The 27146-nt window shown below is 32.5% G+C and overlaps 1 protein-coding gene across 1 annotated transcript in view; it reads right to left on the bottom strand.

Moving 5' to 3' along the window:
* Positions 1-9776: 9776 nt before the first annotated feature.
* Positions 9777-27146, bottom strand: part of LOC129231434 (methionine adenosyltransferase 2 subunit beta-like) — a 73396-nt gene continuing 56026 nt past the window's right edge. The window contains exons 4-5 of the mRNA XM_054865749.1: positions 15974-16167; positions 9777-10137 (exon numbers count right to left, since the gene is read on the bottom strand). Of these exons, the coding sequence (XP_054721724.1) occupies positions 9862-10137; positions 15974-16167 (470 nt within the window). The 3' untranslated portion in view covers positions 9777-9861. The remainder of the gene's footprint in view (positions 10138-15973; positions 16168-27146) is intronic.

Raw genomic sequence — 27146 nt, 5'->3', positions numbered from 1 at the left:
TCATTAAATTTAAATTTGCACTTCATGTTTTAACACTTTTTGTCAGTATTTTACTTTTATATTGAATGAAAGAAAGGTTAAAATGCAGAAATAATCAAAGTCACCGCCCAAAATGGATCGAGAACTTAATTATTAATGCTATCGTATAATAAAACAATTTTGTTAAAATGCTTATATTTTAAACATATAAGAGAAATAGACGAAAATTACATGTTTTAATAACAAAGAAAAAGTAGCTGTTATAACAAAAACAGTAATAAGTTTTTTTAAGGAACGTTTTACGTATTGCACTGACCCTCACAACTACAAAGAAGTGTACAATTCAGACCTGATCTGACGCATCGACAGCGTGTAGACATCTCTTTGCACTTGCATGACATAAGTTCCTGTAATTTCTGCATTGTTATTTTGGGGTGTGCATACCAAAGAGGTTCAAACTCTTCACCGATTTTTTTCCATCCCCACTGATATGGATCCAAGAGCTGAAAATTTTGCTGAAGACATTTTGTCCATAGCAAACACTGCAATATTGTTCTCTTAAGGTGATGCAGAAAAACGTTGCTAGATGCTGGAATACAATCAACTGGTCTGTTTTGCTGGGTGAAGAAAATTCTCCTAGCCTCATTTACGGTTTCCATTGAGCTTGTTGAATGATGCGTCAAGACTACGAAGCGCTGAATAAGTAGAAAATGCTCATCTTCGTCATTAATGCTCTCAGGTACTTTAGTATAGTACAAAAAAACTTTGTCAACATCTCTAATTGCCATCCACATTTTCCATGCAGTACCTAGTTTTACCAATGCTGGCAAAACTAGACACTGTGTGCTCATGTAAAGGGATGGGAAAAAGGTAGAAGATCTGTAACACCTTGTGGAACTTTATGGTGCAAAACGTGAATGGGAAGATACCGTAGATATTTTCCACTTCCATACTCCACCCATAGCTCTTGCAGTTTCGGAACTCGGAACATAGCAATCACTACATCATCACTGTCAACAGTTTTCACGGTGATCTTTACATGACCCAAGTATTCTATTGCATGCTGCACATAGAGGAATAGCCTCGCACCGGCTTCTTCGTGGGATACGGGAAACATGGTTTCAAAATTGTTCTTGACTGAAGCAATTGCAGTGTCTTTGTACGAGTACGAGCATACAACCTGCTTCCCATCTGGTAGATCCGTCTTCACGAGATTTTCTGCCAAAAATTCGAAAAGCTCCACTTTATTTTTATCTTTCGCAAGAAATTTAGTAAATGACTTCGGTATCAAAACATTGGATTTAATACTTATTCTTGGTCCAGATCCTCTACATTGTCTCGTGTCGCTTTTCAAACTTCCTTTTGAATACCGATCAAAAACCAAATCTACCCTATGAACACTTTTTCGTCTCATTAATATGTACGGCTTCATAATCTGATCGCAGTATTATTAGACAGTTCGAGCAGACTGAGGAACAAGCATGTGAATCAGTGCAGCACCATCAATGAACAATTTAGTTCCGGAATAGCCGTCAAAACCAGTCCAGTTGATTGAACGATACAAGAAACTACGCCGGACTTTTTTCTTGATTTCCTAAATTTGCCAAGATTGGATATAGAAGGTAGACACGAGCTGTTTTCATGAGAAAAAAAATTCTTTTACATCCATTTGAATTGCTTGGCAGGCAACATATAGCTTAGCAAAAAGAGTGCTGCCCCTCCTCAAATTAACAATGTTTTGCTTGTCTTTGGACTGAACAGAAATATTTTTCTGCTCATCAAGAGGAGATTGTTTCTTTTAATAACATCATGTATGGATAATTTTCTTAACAGTAAGCGATCTTCTACAAATGTATTGAATTGACTTGCGTTGACATCACAGCAATGGCACTTTCTTCCGAGAGAATAATTTTGTTGCTGTTTACTGTAGTTAAATCGTCATCTTCGAAAGGATTCCCGTGTTCTTCAAATGTTTCAACTAGGCTGGAAACATGAGTTTCATACCGAATAAAAAAGCTTCTAGTATCTTCATGTATCTAGTATCTAGCTTTTCAGTAGTGACGTCAGATTTTCTTCGGCTCTGATTTTCTTTTGGCTCTGATTTTCTTCAAACTCCCCAATCAGGCGCATAACTTCCGGTCCAGCAACCATCCATTGTATTAGTGACGCCTCAGGACTTAAACGTGATAGATTAGTTGATGATTTTTAAATTAATTTGTTGTTTTGCTCATGCAAATGGTCGTGTGCCATCCTGGAAAATTTCCTCTCAGTTTTGGAGCCAGATATATGTTTCCTATGAAACTCTTGAAAAATAGCTGGATGCATCTCTACTGCTTCAAATTGCACAGAAATACTGAAGGCCATCGGGCATAATTTGTATGATCAAACCAAACATCCATGGACATATGTTCTCAAGAGTGACAGTAAAATCTGAGAAATTTCCTTGACGAATAGTACGCATCAGATTTAAAAGTATGCATTCTACATCAGATTTAAAAGTATATGCATTCTAGCTCCATGGTGATCTTTCAGTAAACTGAGGCGATTCTTCTGATCTTCGGTTAACCCAGTCTGTATATGTTTTGTCTATATCTTTTCGATTTTGAAACGCTTTCTCTAACAGAACTTGAAAAGTGGTTACTGCAAAATCGTGAGCGTGTCGACTTCACTTCACATGCGAAACTTTTTGTGTTCTTTCTGCTCTTCCTGATGTTGTAACATGAGCTTCTACTAGGAGTTCAGTTTATCCATTTCCTTCAATTCATGTACCTATTGCAGATAAAACAGCCATTTCTATATGTGAAGACCACCTAACATGACCAACATTGTATCTTCGCCATACTCATTCAGCATAGCCCACTGAATAGATTTTAGCAGGGGTAGATGGGATCTAGATTACAAACATTCTATTCATTAAATATTTTACTTTTTCAAAAGCACATGAAAGAAATGATTGCAAGCTATGTTAGTATTTTGAGGTCACATGGACCAAATGAAGGAGAAAAATTTATTCTAAAAAATATTGCGAGTTTTAAATACGTTTTGTTTATTGTAAAGGACGTAAAGGAATGAATACAAACTATATATATATATATATATATATATATATATATATATATATATATATATATATATATATATATATATATATATATATATATATATATAATATGATAATTTCAATGCTAGATGGAACCATCAATTGAAGTTATCGATTTCAAACCGTGTAATAGAATTATATGACTCACCTTAATTTGATATTATTTGCTACAGCATTAACCAGTCAAATATTCAGTTATTGAAAATTATATCTGAATAATAAACATATCACTATGGAATTAATTATTGTTGAGAACAGCAGAACTGGAAAGAAACGAGCTAGGCGGACTACAATCCAAAGTTACAGCTTGTTGACGGGAAAAAAAATCGAGTAGTCGTTCTGATTTTAGCAGCTAGACGGCAAACGTTCGCACTTGCAGGAGAAGTGAATTATTGTGTGACAATACATATATGTATTTAATCCGATAAGGAATTTTTAATTAAAAGTTTCAGAGCGGGTTAGATGAGGTGAAACAGTTGGAACAGTTCAATGAGAATGCACCCCCCTCCCGCCTCATGTAGTTACGTTTTTGCAGTGAAATTTTTAAAACTATTTACTAAGGGGGGGGGAGAACAAATGCATATTTTTATAGTTTATTTTAGAGCTTTTATTTAGTGTACCTATTTTTTACGGAAGAATGATTTCTAATGGCGTTTTGAGCAGTTAAACGAAACTTTTCACCTTTTCACGACGGCCATTTTGATGACTGAAATTTTAATAACTCTAAAACTACTTGTCTTAAGAGGAAAAATCAATCTCTGTTAAATAGATCTTTTAAAGCTCTTTCAGATGATACACATTCATATCACAATATACAGATCTATAATGTAGTTCTAAGCAGTCAAACGTACGTACTCACCTTTTCAGACGGCCATTTTGATGACGTTAATTGTAATAACTCTTAAACAATTAGTGATAGGAAAAAAATCCAATCACTATTAAATAGCTCTTTTAAAGCGCTTTTAAATGATATACTTTAATATCGCAATATTAAGATCGATAATAGAGTTTTAAGCAGTTAAACTAACGTACTTCTCTTAAAAAGGCGGCCATTTTGATGACGTCATCACAGGGGGTTCATGACCTCTGATCAAATGCCTCCCGGCGGATTTTTGTTCTTAGATATGTACATAAGCATTGTGCAAAATTTCAGACTGGTATCCGGAAGTGAAATGTTTTGGGTATTTTTGTCACAAACTCCACGGACTATTCAAAGCATACAGGATCAGAGCCTGATTACTGCAGGGGCATGTGGGGCATAGGCCCCGCCTCTTAGATTTCAGGGGGGCCCAAAATCCCCTTTATTTATCATGCTAATTCAAAATAAATAATAATTTTCCTCAGAATCTAGAGTACAGTGATGTCATTGATATTTTTGCAAATGCTAAGACAAGGAAAAAAATCTCTTATTTGTTGATAAAAATTCCCCTTAAAAACCTGATCTCTGTGCAAATCCTAAAACCACTCCATGTTTAGTCTGTATTTACTATGAAAAGTTATATCATAGATAACTTGAATATTTACGGTTTACTGCAACGGGCAAAGTGCAACTACATCTTTAATAATTATTGTATACTATATCACTTCTACTTTTTAAATATATAGTACTATATTTTGATATGAGGTACCACCAAATTTAGCATGGCTGTGCTAATACACAAGTATCGAAATATTTTATAGCTTCATTACATAGAATAAGCAGGAATAGGAGGGGTGGAGCAAAAATGAATTTCATGCCCAGTGTTCTCAAAAACCTTTGTCAGGCCCTAAGGGGGCCCTGAAATAGAATTATGCCCCATGTCCAATATCAGAAAGATCAGGCTCTGTACAGGATGCACTACTAAATTGACAATTATACTACAAAGGCAAGTTACTTTCAATTAAATGTATATATAATATGTTTATTAATATATGTTTATGAAATCCTTCAGCAGCTTTCATAAAAAAAAATCTCGAAAGAGTACTACATGCAATATACCAACACCCCAGTTATCTCATCCAGAGACTGTGGTGTTGTCCAGTACTGGACAGAGGGGTTGCAATTTAATGAGAGAATTTGTATTACATTTCTATACACAACTTTTTTTAAATAATCTTTCTTGGCGAATTACGAATGTGGTGGTTTTTCGAGGGGCGGTTTAACAAGAGGTTTAACTGTAGTGTAGTTCTGCCTTAGCTCTGGCTTCAGGCAGTAACTTACTCCTTAATACCCAAGAACACCATTGCTGGTGTTTCTTGCTGGGTTGCTTAATTTAACTGCCAATCTGTTGGTACTCTGAGCACCAATAAGAGGTTATTTGCCTCCAGCATGGTTATTGACTGTTCCAAACTGATGAGTTCATAACAAGGACAAAACAGCAGCCTCTGGGTGGGATAACCAGGCTGTCTGGCAGATATGCATGCAGATTGCATGAATAAGATCAGCCTGGTTAGTAGTTTACAATCCAATACCAGTTTCTGGTTCTTAATTTGCGTTTTTATTTGTTTATATTAAGTTGATAAGGGTAATGATGATCTTTTCTTGTAATTATTTTTGAGCTCATAATCAGAAACATTGAACCATAATTTGTTTTTTAATTTTGATAATATAAGAGCTGAGGGGGACAGGGTGGGACAGAATTAAAAGCATGATTATTTAAATGAAACAGAACATATTTTTTTGTCAAAAAAATAATCATTTTTATTTTATGTTAAATGCCCCATTATAAAAAAAAAAGAGCCAATGTAATTTTTAACATGAAAAGTAAACTTTTGAGCATTAAATATATGTTATACAACGTCGTAAAACCTATCGACACATGATAAGGTACCATAGATCATTTTCTCTTGTACATTAATTTCTACATTAAGATTTTTATTTTTTAATTTTAAAAAAAGATAGTAATCATATTAGCTATGAAGTTTTAAGGTATTTTATTTCTTAATTAATTGGTTAATTACACGTCAATAGGTGCACTGACTGATTACTTTTAATATCTTCTTCTCACACACTAAAAACAAAGCTGAACTGAATTTCTCAACAAAAATATAAGTTTTGTTTCATGAAATAAACAATAAAATAGTGGTGCCATCTAGTGTTCACGAAAGAATTAGCACATCTACAGAATTACCGCTTGGGAACGGTCAATATGCGTTAGGCATCGAAGGTGTCCGGGTGAAATAGTGCAATATATTCGCATTTCTGCTTGATTTTCTTATCGTTCATGCTGCCATCTCTAGTAGATAGATATGTGAGCATCAATCCATAATAATTATTAAAATAGGATTGCATAGCCCTCTTAACGAAGGTTCACTTTTTTTTTGTATTCATTTATTATTAATAGTTAACAGAATTATAAATATTTGAAAAATTACGTAGATTAAATTTATTGTTTACGGTGGAAGAAATTGAAAAATGGACTTTTGCATTTACAATTGCATCTACTTTTCACAGGTCATGGTTTCAGAGCAGCTACAGTTGAAACCTAGTGGTTGAGGTTGATAATCAAAATTTGTACTCTAGCATTTCCAATTGTCATTGTAAAACTTCTATCATCATGCATGATTATTTTCTTTTTATTAAAAGATGAATTTAATTTGAATCATGCATTATACCTATTATTAAAACATAGCTAATGTCATTGAATAGAAATACAGTTAAAAAGTTGCTTTTTCATTTATTGTGGGAAATTTATTATGTTTATAAATGTAAAGTAATTAATATCTACAAATGTTTGAAGATTAAAAAAAAATATGAATAAAATACGGGAATTTTTCTATTAAAAAAAAAATTACATCTAAACTGTTTTCATACAGAATTTTCTTATTTTCCCTAATGTGTTCATCAATTAATTTGTCGTAAACAAACTTGAAAATAAGAATTCTTTTAAAAAATTTTTGCTGATTACTTTTAATTTACTAAAGTTTTTCAGCACCCTTTTCATTTTTTAAAGACATGATTATCAACAAACTAGTCTAATAACTTATATAGTCTGTTGCATTTAATTGTTTTTCACTGGGCATTAAGTCATATGAATGCTAATTGTAAAAAGTAAATGAATAAGAAGAAAATAATTCTCTTAATGCTTTTTTATTCATTTCTAAAATATTTTTCAGTGGAGTTGATTGAAGGTTGAGTTACTTCCTCAGTTGAGGTTACTTTAATTTTTATGTTCCGAGGATTACTTTTACCTAAACGTAACAAATACCAATTCCCAAGAAAGTTCAATGGTTGTTATTTATTTCGTCTAATTTTTAATTACTTCTTACATGAATTGTAGCTCTTACATATCCCAAGTCTATTTCATGTGATTACGCCATGTATTTATTCAGAAGAACCCAAATGAAAAAATAGGTTCAATATTTCTACCTTATTCTGTTGTCTCTTTGAATAATTTTATTTTTCTAACAACTATAGGCAATTTGAATTTTATCATATTTATGTATTACTGAATTTGAAAATTTATTTATCCATTTACACCAAATGTAAGCAACTATAATACACTCTTCTCTTTTCTTTATAGGATTGCGCTATTTATTGTAAATAATCATGTATGTAAATGAAAAAGTCTATTTTGAATTTTTTGCCACCGTAAACAATAAATTTAACCTACGTAATTTTTCAAACAATTATATTTCTGCTAATTATAAATAATAAATGAATACGAAAAAAAAAAAGTGAACATTGATGGAAATCCTAAAGGTTTTTGCTTACGCTAATTCTGGGATATGTCGAAATAGTCAAATTGTGCCCTTGGTAATCCAAAACGATAGGGATTTTGTAAATGTTCCTAATAAATTTTTTAGTGTGTTTAACCATAACTATATCTCAACAGCTGACACTAGCAATACACAAGCTACTATACAGCTTGAGGAGCTCGAGTTTTCCAGGGAGGAGGTTCTATTTCATTTGAAGACAATTAAAGCAACTAAAGCTCCGGGACCAGATATTATTTATCCAAAAATTTCAGTTGAATGAGCAGAGGAATTAGTGCGTGTTATTTTAAATATTTTCAATGCTTCTTATAACTCAGGGACAGTGCCAGAGGAGTGAAAACTGGCTAACATAAAGCTGCTCTTCAAGAAAGGTTTTAAAGGTAATGCAGGGAATTATAGACATGTAAGTCTGACTTCAGTGGTTTGTAAGATATTTGAAACCTAAGATTGTAAAAATTAATTAAATATGAAAATTAATTAAATTATGAAAATTAATAAAATTAAGATTATGAATTTCTCAGAGACTAATAGTCTGTTGACTAGTTCCCAGTATGGTTTTAGGAAAGGTAAATCGTGTGCTACTCATTTATTGCATTTCTATGACAAGGTTACCTTGGCTTTAGACAACAAAAAGTGTGTGGATGTTGTTTATATTGATTTTCAAAAAGTTTTTGATAAGGTACCACATGTTGCTCTTCTCAGCAAAACTAGCTTATATAGGAATAGGAAAAAACTTTTACTTTAGGTTAGGAATGTAGTGACTGGAGTAACAAAGAGTAGTTGTGAGGGCAAATGATTCTAAATGGAGAGATGTTTTAAGTGGGTTTCCTCAGGGAACAGTTTTAGAGCCTCTTTTGTTTATTATTTTTATGAATGACATCAATGAAAATATTTCTGGAAACATGAGTTGTTTTGCTCATGATGCAAAAGTTACGGGGATTGTAGAAAATGAACAGGTAAAACACTTTCGAGAGGATTTAGATCATATTACTAAGTGGGCAGATAAGTGGGGTAATGTAGGGAAATGTTAAGTGCTACACTTAGATCATAGAAATAAGCGTACAAGTTATCGTTTATAGGGTTCAGTCATTAGCCAGGCAGAAAATGTTATCGATCCGAGTATCTTAATAAATCAAGATTTCAAGTTTAGTCAACAGTGCAGCATTTCAAGTGACAAAGCTGACAGAATGCTTGGGTTTATCAACAGATCTATTTCAAACAAATCTTAGAAGGTTCTTCTGCCTTTATATAAGAGTTTAGTAAGACCTCATTTAGAGTATGCTGTTTAGTTTTGGTCGCCTTACCTGAGGAAAAATATTTCTGTATTGGAAAGGGTTCAAAGAAAGGTAACTAGACTAGTAAGGGAACTTTCAGATTTAGATTATGATACTAGACCTCATATGTATAGCCTAGAGCAATAGCGAGTCAGAGGGGACATGACTCTGCTGTTTAAATTGATCAAAATGAAAGATTTTGGGTTAAATTTTTGCATGGATAGCAGGACGAGGGGTCATTGTCTTAAGCTTATCTCAGGCTAACCTGAAAATGAGGAAAAATTACTTCTTTAGTAGGGTCGTGGGTACTTGGAACAACTTACCGGAAAAGGGCTTGTGCAAGGAGGTGGATATTTTTAAGAGGGCCATTGATCTTCATTGAGGACAAATGAACCGACTAGGACCAGTCTAGCTGGGTCCAGAGCTTGTTGCTGGTCGTCACATTTGTATCAGTATTTGTATAAGATATAGTGTTACTAGCCCTGGTAGGTATTTCTATACCCTATACAGCATCATTTAGAAAAACTTTTCAATGAAAGCCTACCTAGGACCTTATCTTTAAACTTGTTTTACTCAAAACTTGAAAAAGTCCACTACCAACCCTTTGCTTCTCACTGCCTCAATTGTGATGTAATGAAAAAAAAAAAGACGTTTGAACAAAAGAGGTTTTACATAATGATTTTTAAAGATTAGTAATAAATGCAACATTTTTGTATTATTATTTTTTATTTTCAAGCTCACATAAATGGAAGGTTTATTTTATAAAAAACATATGATTACAATTGTGATGTAATGAAAACAAAAGACTAATGTTCATGGGAACAAGACAGAAATCCATGAAGCATAAGATGGAATACCAATATCCATTAGTCCTATATAGAATTCTGTGTATCGATTTATTCCTAAAGATTCCAATCGCTTGCAACTCAATTGTGTGTCCTTGGGTCTTTGTGCCCCAGGACTTGGATTATCATCAGGAAGTATATGAGAAAAAGGAAGGTTATGCATCTCAGCAATAGTTTTTGCCATTGCATATTTGGTCAAAGGTTGCTTTCCACACCAGTGGAAAATAGAATTGAGAGTAGGATCCTGAAAACAAATTGCTTATCAAGTGCTGAACAGATAAAAAATATAAATACATTTTAGAGCCCTCATTTGAATACTAATTTTAAAAGATTTAACATTAAAATATAATTTGAAGCTTAAATATTTCACTTAATAAGTAAGTCTTAGAAAAGAAAATCCTGCTGATATTTGAAGTTGTACGAAAAGTATTTCTGCATCAGGGGATAAAAAATTTGTGTGTGTAACAGGGCTAGAAAAATCTTTAATTTACATGTCCTACTGGGCATGTTTGTCTAAAAATACATGCCTGTATAAAATTTTTACATGTCCACTTTTTATTTTATTGTATAGTACAGTGCCCGCCACTAATAAAATCACTGGATTATAAAATCAGCCGCTTTATAGAATCAAATCTGGAAGAACAGAATCATTTCTATATCAAAACATGTTAGGTTTATCCTTTAATAAAATCATCCTTGCCGTTTTATAAAATCTAACTTTTGGAGAGCATATGTTAATTCTTCTTTGAATAGAACCAGGATTTTATTTTTTCTTTCAAGGATTTAAAACATTGCAGCACTAATAAAATAACAAATTCCACATAAACAAAAACGAAAAAAAAAGATGAAGTTTGTATGTTTTTTTTTTTTTTTGGGGGGGGGGGGGAGTTGAATGAAACAAAAGGAAGAAGAATGAAGCAGTCTCAAGAGAATTGTTTCAGAGTCATGTATTATTAGTTGATGCTGCCTGTTTCCACTTCGCAGAACTGTTTCGACATGCAGCACTGCTCATTCAGCACTGAGTCAATGAGTTCGTGCTCATTCAGCAATCTACAGGGGTTGACAGTTCATTTTTACAATTGAATTAAAATTGTTAGCTAGCAAGTCCTGACGACTTGAGTGTGAAAGATTAATTCGAAATTTTGAATTAGTAGGACAAGCTTCCTAAATGTAGTTAGTGTGATGCTACAATTAAATAACTGATTTCTCAATCTTTACTTTTAAATTCCCTTATTCAAACAACAATAAGTCAATATTTTAAGACCCTTGAGAAATTTTAAAAATGTACCTTATGTAAGTTAAAATGTCAACTGTATTTTGCAACTAAACTAAAATAATACACTACAACTAGACTAAAAATAAAATACAACTAATCGTAATTTATTTCTTTTTTAGAGTATTTATACTTAAAAACCTTTTTTCTTTCATGAGTGCTGGTTTATAAAATCAGCCGCTTTATAAAATCAAATGTCCTCAGCACGAATGTGATTTTAATAAGCGGCGGGCACTATAATGATAAAAATATTTGTCATGTAGCATCAATCAGACAAAAAATTAATTCAACAGCTTTATATCTGATTCAAGAATTATTGTTATATAAAATAAAAAAAAATTATATTAAAATAATTTCTGAATATAATACTTTAAAAAAAGTTTTTTAAAAAAAGTATATTATAAGTTATTAAAATTACAAATACCTAATTTAAAAATTGCATGCTCAGCCGGACATGTAAGGGTAAAAGATTCATGCTCAATGAGAATTTCTACATGCCCCTACATTCCCGGGGAAATGTTGGGCAATATAAGTTTCGAGCCCCGGCATTTAAAAAAAAGATGAGTATAAAGCATTTATTAAGATAGTTGGGGAAAACCTAACCTGGTTGTATTATAATGCTGTGATTAGAATCTGCATAGCCTTCACAATGTCGCCAGATTAAGTTTGTCCCACTTATAATCTGGTCAAACATAGACTATAGGAAAAGGGATCTGCATTCACTGCCTCAGTTTCTTGTTGTCAAAACAAATTAACAGAAGACAACACAAACCAGACTGAAGCTGAAGACTCTATATCTGCCTTTTCAGACACAATCCCAAGTTATTAGAAATGTTCCATTGCTTATAAAATTTATTGCTGACTCATTTTCATGAACAGTTGCATTTCAGTCAATATTTTATTGAGTCCAGTTGTTCTTTTTTGTGATGTATTAATAATTTAAAACAATATTCTGTAGTTTTTTTGAGCTTTGATTATTTTTCTATGGATTCATGGCTGGGGACACAAGATCCTTAGAAAACAACAAAACTCCTGCCTAGACAATTGGAACAGAAGTAGAAGCACTTACATTTGAGAGACATATGTAAAAGAAGCAGTCGAAAACCTTTGTATAATGAGATGAGCAAAAAATACAATGCATATACATGTATAAACAAAAGCAATTAAAAAGAGTAGATAGCAAACCGCTGTTTCAAGGTTATAAAAACAAACCCCTTCATCAGTGCATAAAAGTAAAATGGTACGAAAAGTCAGACGGACAAGTGAACAAGAAATGTAAGATATGGAGTAAATAGACTGGAAGAGGCCGGAACCAGAAACATTACGTCATCAAAAACAGCAAGGACATCTGTACCTAGGAAAAATGTCATGGACTAAAAATAATTATTAAAGGAAAGGTTTCCAAACAGTAGGAAAACGGGGCCTGCTTGACAAATCCTTAACAACTAAAGTAGAATTTTTTCAGATTTAGTGAGTCTCCCAAAAATCTAAATCATAAGAGGAAGAGCAACCATGAATAATTTTAGTGGAAAAAAAAAATCGAAATTATGATTGTACCAACAATGTTGGGTGATAGAGGAACATTTAAAATCCTGTTTTTTGACCTAATTTTCATTTTCTTTTATACAAAATTTGAGAGAATGTCTAGTCTGTCCTATGTATGCCAATCCACACTGACAGGAAATACTATTAACCCCCCCATCTGTTAAATTCCTGAACAGGGTATTTAAGCTGTAAATATTAAAGTTTATTAATCGGGAAAAATTAAACTTTTTCAGGATTTTAGCAATCTGATGGGAGAAGAGTAAAGCGATAGAGTTAAAATAATCATCAGGAGTATGTGTTTGATTAATAGTAGTTGAATTAATTTGTTTCCAGTAAATAGTATCTATGACGTCAATTGAAAAACCCTGATCCAATGCTATGCTTTTAAAATTTCAATTCTAAGGATAATAAAACGGAATTGGAACAAATAGACAACATCCAGAAAAAAAGTTTTAAAAGAGGCTAACTTTTGTTGTGGGTTATGACAAGATAGCTTACGAGGCGGAAGAGTGACTGTGAAGGGTTTGCAGAAAACAGTTGCAATAAAATTATTTTTGTCCATCGCCCAACATTGTTGTTCCTGGACTCATACTTTCGATTTTTCTTGTACTAAAATTATTCATGGTTGCTTTTCCACTTACGATTTAGACTTTCAGGAATCTTACTACGTCTGGGAAAATTCTACTTCAGCAGTTAATGATTTGTCAAGCATGTCCCCTTTTCCTAATGATTGGAAAATTATCTTTCAATAAAACTTTTTTGGTCCATGACATTTTTCCTAGGTACAGATGTCCTTTCTGTTTCAGATGATGAAACGTTTCTGGTTCCAACCACGTCCAGTCTATTTACTCATTATCTCCTTACATTTCTTGCTCACTTGTCCAATGCCCAACTATGTGTACCATTTTTCTTTTATGCAATTATGAAGGGGTTTGTTTTTATAACCTCAAAACAGCTGTTTGCATAGTCTTCTAGCTCTTTTTTAATTGCTTTTATTTGTACAGATATATGTGCTGTCATATTTTTTACTCATTTGAAAGATATGCATTCATTTTAGTTTCATTTTGCATTTGAGGGGACATAGTTCCCCAAAGATATTAATACATTTAGTTCATTTACTTAATTATTCATTTTCTTTTAATGAACGGTGTTCCATTTTAAAACTAAATTAATAAAATCATGGTTATAGGCTGAAGAAATAGTCGACAATTAAGAAAGTATGAGGGAAAAAAATTATTTGCACTTCAGTTTTTTGGTTTTTGCTTGTCAAAAATAAAGAAAACCAAATGTTTGAATTTAGTAATCTTTAAAAGTAAAAATTATCCTCCACTTTAATTTTTAATGTCAGAAACAACTTTTGTCTGTAGATGAAATTCAATCATATAATTTAAAGGAACAAAAGTAAGAAAAGTTGAAAATTGCTAATTGGTTTCCTAATTCTGAAATATATGCAAACTGTATGCTTCAATCATACTTATACACAATCCTATTATTTATTAACTCTCTACAGGGTTGCAAAATATCACAACATGATAATGTTAGGAAAAGGGGAATGGAGTTTCTAGTTCAGTTTTTAAGTAAATAAACAGAATGAACATCTACGCATACTTAAAATTTTATTCATAAGAAAGTATTTTTTTTTTTTTTTTAAAGAGGATATAAAGAAACAAGTTAAAGAATTGTAGTTGCTTAAGAAATAAAATTATAACAATTTATCTCACTTTATTAAAGAAAAACATATTTTTCAACATCAGGTAATACATAGTAGTATCCCTTACTGATCAGATAATACCAATGTTGCCACCTTGTAGAAACTATTTGAGAAGCATCTGTGGTGATTTTGAGGAGAATTTTGAAATTCTGCAGAACAACTTGGTATGTTGTATAAAAATCAATATAAAAAAATTAAAACTCTTATGCACTTTTTTTTTTTGAGCTTTGATAATTATTTTAAGCACTAGTAAAAAAATAATTATTTTAAAATTACTAAAACAGCTTTAAACACTATATCATGCTTTGAATATAAGCACCTTTAATTTCCCATATGTGCAGGCCTGCTTTAATAAACTAGCAAAATATTATAAAAATAAATATAATTTTATTAAAATCTTTGGTAAGCCTGGTCAGAATTAAGACCAAACAAGAAATGCGGAGCAAAATAACTTTTGTGCGGAGATGCGGAGTTTCGATATTTTTCTGGAGCAACTCTGCAAAATGAGGAGCAGTTGGCAACACTGTAATACCAATAAATAAAAAAACTAATTCATCTCGGTTTTTCCCAGATTCCACTCATTCATTGATTATTATTTATTTTTCATATTGTTTCGTTTCATTTTACTTCCTCTTAGCTGCAAAATGAAAAAATAGAAAATCCATTATACGTCAAGACAGAATCTGCATAAATTATGGCCCAGGATTTTTGTTTTATGTCATTAAAAACTAAAACTGCTTATCAATCATTTCCTAAGATGATTTAAAATCAGTAATATTGATAGATATTTTAATAAATAACAGTCCACTTAATCAAAGTAGACAGCAGACAATGATTGGGTAGATATATGTGCTTACAACAAATGAATGGCAAAGCATTTTTTTTTACAGATTATTAAACATATATATACACACACACAAAAAAGATGTGTTTTTGTAATAGTTTTTAAACATTACCATTATATCAAACAAAATATGGCAAATAATTTTTCTTTTTTTTCAGAGGTCATATTGACCTCCCATTGGGGCATGGTATATTTTATTTGTTTTTCCTGTTTAACAATCTATCACAAATTATATTTAAATTATATCATGGTTTTGATAGACCAATGAGATTATATTAAATAGAAGATCATACTCGAATGATTTTTAGAGGACTTTCTTTAGGTGCCTGGAAAATTTACAAACACCAGAAAATTAATTGAATTTCAAACTGCACAGAAAAATCCCAAACACGATAATAAGAATTACCTAAAAATTTACACCAATATATTTCAAGTATTAAATACATTGAAAGCATTATTTTCATTTGTGAGGTTGACCTAGTGCTGAATATAAAAAACCTTTAGCCTTTATGCTTTCATGTCAGCACATTACACACCTAGAAATTTCTGTAGACAGCTTTCAAGACAATAGGGAATATAAAAATAAAATTGTTAGCAAGGTTTGCAGTATTTAGGAAACATTTTATTAAAGGAGAAATATACCTAGAATGTGTGCAATCAAATAATGGTTACTTAACTTTACATGGATTAAACCACAGAATACTTACTCTTAATTTCACAACAGCCAATTTATAACAAACATAAGCAATGTCTCGCACATGACATGGATATCGAATTTCATAGTTGGATATTTTTGTGCCTGGTTCTTTTTTCTGTAAAAGTGGGATTAAGCTAGATACAGCACTTTCGCCAACATATTCCTCATCTCCATATATAACAGGAATGCGCAATACACAGCTATCTAAAATAGGAACATAATGCTTAATAACATATAAGCACAGAGATCATTTAAGTACCCCCAGTGGTAGGAATTAGCGCGCCACAAGTAGCGACGCTACTGTAGTAGCTACGTTTTTTAAGTTTGTAGTGTAGCACACTACTTTTTAAAAAAAGTAGTGTAGCACACTACTTTTTTTGAAAAAAGTAGTGTAGTAAGTAGTTCAATACAAAAAAAAAGTAGTTTGTAGCGATTTCTGGAAACTACTTTAAAAAAATGTTAAAAGAAAAAAAAAAAAAAGAGGCTTCAAACAAATCTGACTGGTGCAAATCTTACGTGAGTAAAACTTGCACCACTCAGATTTGTAAGACCAGCTGACCTCAGACATAATATTTTGACACCATACGTTCTGTTTGACGCCATTAGTTTGTTTAACACTGAATTTTTCACACTTTCCCAACATTTGCCTTAAATAAAGCAAGGTTTAAAAATAAAAGAATAAGCAACAATTGTCAATGTAGTACCGCGTTTGAGTTTTCTGGCAGCAGAAAATGTCCTGTGGATGAACGTTTTAGATGCCAATGAGATTGTTCCAACATCTACCTCAGGGTTGCCACTCAATCCTGAGAGGAAAATTCCGTGTTTTCCCTGTACGAGTACGTAGCATTAAAAATGAGTGAAAACTTATATTTGTATAAGAAAATTAATATCCTGATAGTTTCATCATAGGAAAAATAAATACATAAATTAAATAAAGGAAATGAGAAAGTATTTATTAAAATTGAAATAACAGCATAGTGTCTGAATATTTATGTTTAACTTCTGATGAAAAAAAAAAGACTTCCATTTATTACTTGGACCATAAAAAGAAAAAAAAAATGAATTAAATAAGCAGAACAATAAATACCGATGACTAATCTCATGTTCCCCAAATTAAATCAGCATGAAATTCAGGATGTGTGTTAAACAAAACATTCAATACTAATTGCATTTATGATAGATATTTTAATACTTACACAAACAAAAACAAAATGGTTGAATCAAAATTACATTTATTTTTTGGTAGTTAATGTTTCAGCATTGATTCTTGAAATTTCAATGTAAGAAAAAAATTAAATTCCCTGTATTCTCCAGGTTTTTAAGGACTTTTTCCAAATATCCTGGATTTTCCCTGTTTTTCAGTGCATTTTTAAATACCCTGCACTTTCCCTGTTTTTTCAGGTTTCCCTGTGGCGTGGAAACCCTGTACATGTTTGGAAGCTACTGTAAATGTTAAGGAAGTAGATGATATTAAAGTGCCTTGGTCAGCTAATAACAAATATTAGTGTTATAGAAATGTATGATAAGGGAAATTATTCTGGTTCTTGCAAACTTTGCCTGGTAAGCAAATAGCTTTTGGTATCAATGTCCTTCTTATAAACAGTGGAATCTCAACTTACGCGAGGGATGGGTTCCAAAACTCTCACGTTGGTTGAAATTTTGCATTGTGCAAAAAAGGGTACCATTTTTTATGAACACATCAATTACTTTAGACATTTGAAAACATCCGTTTTAACCCATTTCTTAACTTTCTATTACCGAATTTATGCACAGAGAACCCAAATTTTACTGAATTTTTTAAAAAGTTGTGTTATTGAATAAATGAAACAGTACAGTATGCATAGTATGTAGCAATAGTGAAATGCAGCACCACTATAGTACTGTACACTAGATACAATAATTATATTCAATGCATTTTTTAGTTATTCAAGCATATCAAAAATCTTCACATTTCTTTAGATGTCAGAAACTTTCTATTTTTTCTTCCATTTTCACAAACTTTAGATAAATAGCCCACTTATGTGAAATTATGTATCATCAACTTCATATTTGTAATGAAAAAGTTGAGGAGTTGTGATTTTTAAATTAACAAAGCAATGTTTCAACTAGTATGGTGTGGGGAACTTCCGCTTTCAGTGATGCTAAAGGGAAAGTTCATTCACGAAACTAAAATTAGCATCCAATAAAGAAGGTGATACTTAAGGCCCACAATTTACTTCTGAAAATTTTCGTGTTGCAGGGTGAGGAATTCTCGTTAGCTCCAAAATTCGTTACTCCAGAAAAGCTCGCCATATAGCAATTTCATGCTAGTCGAATTGCGTTGTAGCACAAGTCCACTGTACTTCAAAATTGCACATTGGAGTAAAGTAAGCATTTTTAGTTATGCTCGCCAGATTTCTGAAATGTTCAACCGGGAGACCAGAATACCCCCTTCTTCCCTTGGATCGCGAGTATTCAGAAGGGTACACACCCCTGATTGGTTTTTAGAGTATTTTAGAAGGTAGTTCATTCTCAATGCTATAGTAAATGGTTACTAATTATGAAAAAAAAAACAGGGTTGATAATAAATAATACAAGTAGATAAATTTAACCATGTTATTTCCTATAGGTTAATGTTTATAATTTACTCTAGTAAGAACATTTGAACAATATTTACATGCATGAGTACTTTTCACTGGCTAGGACTTTTTTAAGATTTTTCTTTTTTTTTAAGGGGGGGGGGTGTTATCCTGTTGTAAAAATCCTTACAAGCTAATCCCTTATTAATTTTGCTCGTCAATATTACAAATGACAAAATAGTTATGCTAAATAGTTGAGCTAAATAGTCCTTCACAGTTAATTATTTTTAGAATTTTTAGGTCATTTGTAATCAAATTCATGTTTTACCGAGACGTGAAGTAAACCGGCCGAGACACCGGAGTTTGGTTCGAAAACCCAGTTTGACCAGGACCAACCCGGTCAAACCGGGATGTCTGGCAAGCCTATTCTTAGTTATATTTCATATTTTGGTATTAATATTTGATTATAAATGCTAGTACCCTTCGGAATATTATTCCTATTTCTATGTATTTTTTTTACTCATTGAGTGTTGATATATTTACATAATACATGGCGCGATCCAAAAGTAATAAGCCTCACGTTATACTAACACATGCACACCCTGTAGCTCGCTACGCTTGTTGGCCCTCAGGAAAAGGACCAACGGATGTGGAATGGTCGGGTCGGGAGAAATGAGCAATGGAAACTGAATTTCAATTTAAAAAACATTTTATTTAAAACATATGTATAAGTGTAAATAGGAAAAACAAACATTCAACATTTATAAAATCAAATCCCCATAAACAAATTAAATATTTCCCTCCAACATACATCAACAAGAAATATCACATTATTCGTTTTCCTTAAATTTCAGTTCTAAAACGTCCTTAATAAAACAACCCTAAACACAATGCCTTATTGTTGGTACGTACTGTCTAGGAAAAACTAATGGAAAAAGTTCATACCCCTGGGAGTCCACACACAAGCACTTGGCACACAAAACATGAATGCCACATCCGCCAATAGGATGTACTGTTGAATTGAAAAAGAACATGTCCACTCGTGGAAGTCAGACCATCCTCCATCAATGGTCACTGCATTCCAGGCACACCCCTGCCACAGTAGAGGACTCCTCACCATATGCAGCACAGGAAATTTACCTGGTTTCCATGCCAAACAGGAGAACATTCAGTAGTAGAAGACACACAGTCTATTAGAGGTCACCTCACCCTAATAGGGGACACGCAGTCTGAGAGATGCCTCACCCCACACTGAACCCGTACGGTCCAACCAGCTCGAAATCTAGGATGAGCAGCTTCGGATCCTCCGGTCCTGTTAAGCCTAATTCTCAATACTTCAACTCTTTCTTTCTAAATTTTAATTTTTCAAAACCGCCTTCCAAACATACGGTACAGTTTTAGAACTCATCCTGAATTACTAGCAGGCAAAATGAATTTTAATTTTACATTTCTTTAATAAACTTCCAAGTCCCCTGTGTGGACAAATCAACCAGAGCTCACATGCTCATATCAAAAACAAACTGTCTGCAGAACGGAAGCAAATTAAACGAGATCGATTGATTGATTGACTTTCTATTTAAACCAACTCAGTTACCCCTACACAATGACGTGACATCATCAAAATTTGCATCTGTTGCATCTCAAAGCAACTCAAAACACAGTTAATACTTTAACTGTTGCTATTTTAAATTACCTTCTTCACTGCTTTCAGCAGAAAGATCCTCAACTCTTGAGGCCTGACGTCACGTCCGCCGATGGGTGAAACACGTGATTGACTTGTTGGGTGTTTAATCACTGGGGATTTCTATACTTTCGCCGGATATTTACGTCTTTTATAACCGGGAATTTTATTTTTTTGGATAGGTTTGAATTTACAGGTAAGTTTTAAACAATTTAAAATACATTCAAGCTCTTCACGAATCTCTCCAAGAGCCAAAAAAAGGCTTTTGCCAACAATACTAACACATGCACACCCTGTAGCTCGCTACGCTTGACAATGATGGTGGTGAGGGTTGTTGGCTTGACAGCGCAATGTAAATCAGTTGCCTCCCAGCTTTAGGAGTGGTAACATCAGCTTTAACAGTAACCCCTATACGATGGTGCATGACACGGCGATATGGAATGTTTGTCAGAGCAATGCAAAGAGATCAAATTTTGCTTCTGGTTTCCTTCTCAAACGTTCGCAGTGCTTCAACAGGGGTTTGGAACTGAGTGTCTGTCCTATTTGCAAGTAGAAAAGTCGCACAAGGCCATTTGGCTGGGGCACAAGGCCATTTGGTGGGGGTGGTGGTTCGTCAGGCTGGGAAGTGGTGACTGACGAACCCCAGTCTGGACGCCCGTCCTCGGTCGGTACTGATGTAAATGTGCAACAAGTGTGAATTTTTGAACAGGGACTGGTGTTTGAGTCTCTACCAAGTGCAAAAGCCCTGGACTAAGCGGAAACAACGGTGTATCACATTGTTAAGGAGAAGTTGCGCATGCGGAAAGTCAGCACGAAACTTCGCCGAGAGTTCTGACTGAAGAAGGTAGGAGTCAACGCTCATGTGGTGCCCTAGTACTCCTACAGTCCAGGCTTGTGGCCTCCCGACTTCTTGTTTCCTCTATTAAAATCAGAGCTGAAAAGGAAACTTCTCGACTCCATCTAGGACATCCAAGCACATGTCAAGGCAGCCCTTGCAGATATCTCGAAACAGGACTTCAGGGATGCCTTTGAATCATGGAAAAGCCACCTACAGAAGTACATTGTTGCAGGAGGTGCCTATTTTTAAGACTATTAGGCAGTGTACCGATATAATCTGTCTTTTTAAACGAAGGCTCATCACTTTTGGATCGCACCATGTATAAGTCAATTACTAAATATTGTAAGTTTTTAAGGTTATTCAGTACAATCGAGAAATCCTTTTATTTCACTTAATCAATAGCGTAAGATACGAGATGGTGTCCAAGTCCGGACTGCTAGCTTGAAGCAAAAAATCAATTAATTAGTTCCCACAAAATATAAGTTCCTATAAAATTAATTCCTATAATGAAAATTAAAGTTTTTCTCTTTTGTTTAAACCATTTTTTTCATCATCTAAATCAATTTTATGTATATGCATGTCTTTTAAAAATTTAAATCAAGTTATGACTGCATCTTTTTACATTTTTAAGTAGCCGAGTTGCACTTCTTGAATGTAATATTCGCTGTCATGAAAGGATAAAAAATTTGAAGGTTGAATTCCTTTAACTTTTCAATCCTTTCTTGCAGCGAATATTCATAAAAATTGTAAAAAAATTTTGGAATGACAAATTGGTTCAGTAAAAGAAAGAAAGAATAAATAATTCTTAGTAATATTCCATGTTCAAATGAGCCAATTTAAGAATCTAAACCACTTTTCAAATTTCTCGTTCAATCCTCAAATGGTGTGTATGCTTTTTATTTATTTTTTAAAAAGTAGCGATGTAGCGTCTACTTTTCAAAAGTAGTTTGAAGTAGCTACATTTTGAAAAAAGTAGTTGAAGTTAACTACATTGTTATAAAGTAGTTGTAGTTTGTTACAAAAAAAAAATGTAGTTTTTCCAACCACTGAATTTGTCATCATTGCTTTTTGCTTCTTCATGCTATTTGCCTGAATTACTGTTTTTTTTTTTTAAAGTTTGCAATATACATTTATATTTTATTGTTCTGTGTGTGTGTATATATATGATATTTTTGACATTCATTTAATTTAACATAAGACATTAATAACATTTAAATTTTGTAAATTTAAGTGCAAAGTGATTTAGTCAACATTTTCAATGTTATTACATTGAAGGTTATGATGTTGCATCAGCAAAACATGTCTATGACACACTTACTTATAAAAGACATATGAAAAATGCCAAAATTTCGGTTATTCAAATTAATAAAGAAGCATGTTCCATTGAAAGAATTAAAGTAACAGATATCCAATCATACCGTTCTATAAATTTAAAAATAATGGTATGATATTCTCGAAGTATTTTGAAATTGATTCACGGAAAGAAGTTATGTATAGCAACTAGAACTTTAAATGCAGTTTTCAAATAATTTGGCCATTTAGCTCAGAAAAAAAAAACGACAGAAATCAGAGCCAGAAATACGTATGTATTGACTGAAAATTCGTAAGTTGACATTTTTGTCCTGCAGACAACTTTACTTGCACATTTGAAACTACTGATGAATTATCAATACATATAGCAAGAGACGAGTATAAAATTACTAAACTTCTCCCAGGAATGGATGAAGCTATAAAAATATATTTGCAAAAAGAATGGAGACTAATACAAATAAAAAAGCTATCCAATTATCAACTCTTTTAAAAATGCTATTGTATCGAGTAGCTATGCAATGTTTTCAAGTTAGGTTTTACAATATAAGTCGTCACTGAAGTAAAAAAAAAAAAAAAAAAAAAAAAAAGTAACGCCGCTAAACCAAAATCAAATTTTTCTTGAGCGCTTCAATAAAGGGAAAAAAAGGAAATAAATGAACCATTTATTCTAGACTAATACGGCATAGAATAAAGCAATTTCCAGCTTTCCACCAAATACTTCCATATTCGACCTTTTTTCACTCCCTAACCACTGGCCTAAATATGGATTAGCAAAAAAAAAAAAAGTCATGTGTCTAAACCAAAATCAAAAGCAATTTCTTCTTGAGTGCTTCAACAAAGAAAGAAAAAAAAAAAAAAAAAGGGGGGGGGGAAATAAATGTACAGGTCATAATGTAAAAATGATATGTTTCACTGTTCAGGGTAAGAAACGGTTAAGCCCAGAATATTTAACACAACTACAGGTTCTGTCCCATTTTAGCAAAATGAAAGGGAAGGCTAAATATCTTGATGCTGAAATGGATGACGATGATAAACTTTTACATTTCACAATTTAAGAAAATGAAATTGCTGAAAATGAAATATCAGGGACGAAATCCACTTTTTTGCAGAAGCAGAAAAGTAATTATTTCTCCATTCATTTTATGACTTTGCGCCTACATATAAAAATTGTAAATGTTAAATGTGATGTGCAAATTAAAATGAATATCAAATGTGTCACAGAACATTAAAATATCAATTTATATCAGGGTTGGCAAGTTTCTGCCGAGATGGTTAAAACCACTGGTAGAAACTGGTTAAAACCGGCATGGCAAAAACCACTTTCTGCCACATTTGCGGCAGAAACTGGCAAAAACTCAAAATGACAAAAAATTTATTATTGACAAACAATAGAAAAAGCATGGAGAAAATAATTAGCTGTTAACCAAAGCACAATTTAATTACAATATTATCACGATTCAAAATCAAATGTTACATTGTTTGGACCCTGCAGTTGCTCCTAGGAAAAGGTGGTTTCTAAAATCTAAACAGTTTTTCAATTTAATATGTACAAATGAGAAATTTTAGAATATTCTTTCAACAGAAGAGATAGCAGGCAATGCATCAAGGAACAAGCAATGTTCGTGAAACTTTCCTCTATTGTATATTTTTTAAACTGGACCAACTAGTAACTGGGGTAATGGTAAAAATTTGAGGGAAAAATAAGCTTTGATCCATTTTTTTTTTAAGCTTTGGCCATTTTTTTTTTTTTTTGCAAAGCTGTGACATTAGGTAGAAAATCTACTTTAATATTGGCAAGTAAAATTCTGGCACCTTCTTCTTGAAGCATAAGTTAATTTCAATCACAAGCAGTTTAGATGAAACATATAAGCGAGCAAATTACAATCAGGAATGCCTGTTTAATTCTGTATGTCATTCCTCTTTCCTAAGCACCCATATGATTTTTCATCCTTTGCTAGATTAATACAAATATTAGGAGCATCTGTAATTGGAAAGTTCCCTTTTCGAACTAAATCAAGCTCACTAGCATAGGATTTTATTTTTTAAAATGATGAAGAGAAGTATTTTTTTCATTTTACTTAAACAAATATCATTTAGTGATTACTTGAGTATTAGAGATGCTTTTAAGTTTTTGCCAATTTCTGCCGGTTTTTACCGGTTATAACCAGTTTCTGCCACTGGCATGGCAAAAACTAGTTTTTGCCGGCAGAAAGCCAACCCTGATTTATATTGAAAACTATATCATAAAAATACAGCAATTTAGGCAAATTACCAGGAAACTCAAGCACAAAATCATGACAGAAATAGGCTATATAAGTTATTTTTTCTATCTTCTTCTATTTTCTTTCTTTTTTTTTTCAATTTTAAAACATTGGAAATTAAATTTCTATGGTATTAGTTTTATTTTGGATTTATTTACAATTCTGATATTCCGGATTTATTTCAAATGTAGTAGTAAGTACACAAAAGTCAAGAAACAAAAATAATTTTGTTTTGCTGCTAATTATGTTACTGAAGTCAATATAGATGTAAATTTTAGATGTTGAATCAATAATGTTTCAAAATATACTTTGTCAAGAACAAAAACTAATTTATTTTACATTCATTTCTATTTGAATTGTTAAAAATGTAATAGTTCAAAAATAAGTAGCTTTAAGAAGAAAAAACAGCCTTGAGAACAAAGTTTTCAAAAAAAGATTTTTTTTTCTTTAACAGAAATTGTCTTATACTGATCCGTTTGAAGTGCCGCGTTAAAATTACATTCAGGAGTCTTAGATGGAACTATAAATTAGATTTAAAAAATAAAAAAAACATGCAATATAATAACAATGAAAATGTTGACTAAAACACTTTGCACTTAAATATACAAATTTAAATATTATTGTCTTATGTTAAATTAAATGAATGTCAAAAATATCATATATATGTCTCAGAACAATAAAATATAAATTAATATTGCAAACTTTTTAAAAAAATACCAGTAATTCAGGCAAAAAGCCATGATGACAAAAATAGGCAAAGGTTTTAATTTAAAAAAAATAATGTAAAGCATTTTGCCTCAATGGAATTTACTGTTTTGGTAAGACCAATAACAGGGCACGACAAGGGCAAAAAAAAAAAATTATTTCAATATGTTCGCGCAAGGAGTTAGGACAGTTTATCAGTAAAATGTGACATTTTCCCTATTTCGGACTAATATAACTAAAAGCACATTAAACTTGCCTTAGTTAATTATGCATTTCTTTAAAGTACTTTTTACTTACCATTCAAGCTACAGTACTTTTGCCGTGGCAACTGAAAATTGCAATCTGTTTTTGGACTTCAAAAATGCTAAAAAACGTCAAAAATGCCACTTTTTTGTGACTTTCATTTACCTTGCAGCAACAACTTGCCACAAATTCAGCATTCATTTTGTAAAGTGTGAACCTTCTATTAGGGATGCACCGGATAGTGATTTTGCCGGATACTGGATATCTGATGCACCCTTACCTGCCGGATTCGGATATCCGGGCCGGATATTTGGCATTTCGATTGCATTGCATGTTCGCATATTTTTCTACAACGCCATTTCAAAACAATAAATCAAACTTGTTCCACATATTATTTCTTTAAAAGCATGTTAAGTACATTCAAATGTACTTTTTTAGAGCCTCTATATTTTAATTTAGGAATTGTGCTATATATAAAATGAAACATTAAAATATTGTTTTATTTCGACAGATTTTTTTCGAAAGAGACAAACTTTCCGCAAAAATTAATTCTGTATGTAATGTACACATGATTAAGGTGAAAACACAAATATTGAAGAAAATACTGCATATAGCTATTTCAAGGATACTACAAAGGAACCTATTGATCAGTGCAAAAAGCTCACCAACACAACCAGAAATTGCGAGAGAACTAACAACAACCAGGTGGACACCGGTATTTAAACCAAAGAGGGTCAACCAATAAGAATACAGGAACAAGACATCAAACAACCAATCAGTGAACAGCATGTACACTCTGGGCTCATAGCAAGGGGAGAGACAACCCCTTTGTCTTTCCCCTTGTCAAAGTTTTTTTGCAGTGTTTACGGAATTGGGGTTTGACCAGTGTCTTCAATGTAACCCCATAAAAAGAAATCATATGTCATGTAGATGAAATTGGATTGCAGATTAGATCAGGGGTGATTGTGCCTCCATGAAAAAATACCCCTGCTGCCAAGTTTTGAAGATCCAAAATCGTAGCAGAATGTTGCAGTGTTGGGAGGGGGGGGGGGGGGGTCGATGCGTGGCTGATGATGCAGATTTAAAGAACAAAAACAATGATACTTAACAAATTTCAAATATGATACAGGAAATATTAAAATGGAATAATAAATTTATGTTCTTCATGGAATTTTCAGCAGGTTTTTTGGTCTTTTTTGTCGAAGATTCAATAACTGGATCAGCGTCGCGATCTAAAAATCTATTAATCTTTACACCATGCAACTTTTGAACAGCGATGCTGGTTGCGCAGAGACCATTAGCACACACACGTGTAGAAGTTTGATTTTCTGAACTTAACAGTTTAGTTTTCATGCAGTTTGTGTTTTTTTTTTTTTTTTTTTGCGTTCTTGGGATTATAAATGGAAAAAAACCCAGAAAATCGTAATTTTTGGACCCGCTTTCATAGTGTTGTAGTTTAAAGCTGTATTTTGTAGAAACTACGATTTTTTCGTAGCAGTTGGCAGCCCTGCATTACGTGTATGTACACATTTTATTATGCATATAAATAATTTATATACATAACTATTTGTTGGGACTAAAACTCA

This window comes from Uloborus diversus, chromosome 10, assembly GCF_026930045.1.
Source record: "Uloborus diversus isolate 005 chromosome 10, Udiv.v.3.1, whole genome shotgun sequence".
In the NCBI taxonomy this organism is placed as follows: Eukaryota; Metazoa; Arthropoda; class Arachnida; order Araneae; family Uloboridae; genus Uloborus; species Uloborus diversus.
The sequence above is the reverse complement of the archived record's forward strand: the minus strand, read 5'-3'. Positions and strand labels throughout refer to the sequence as shown.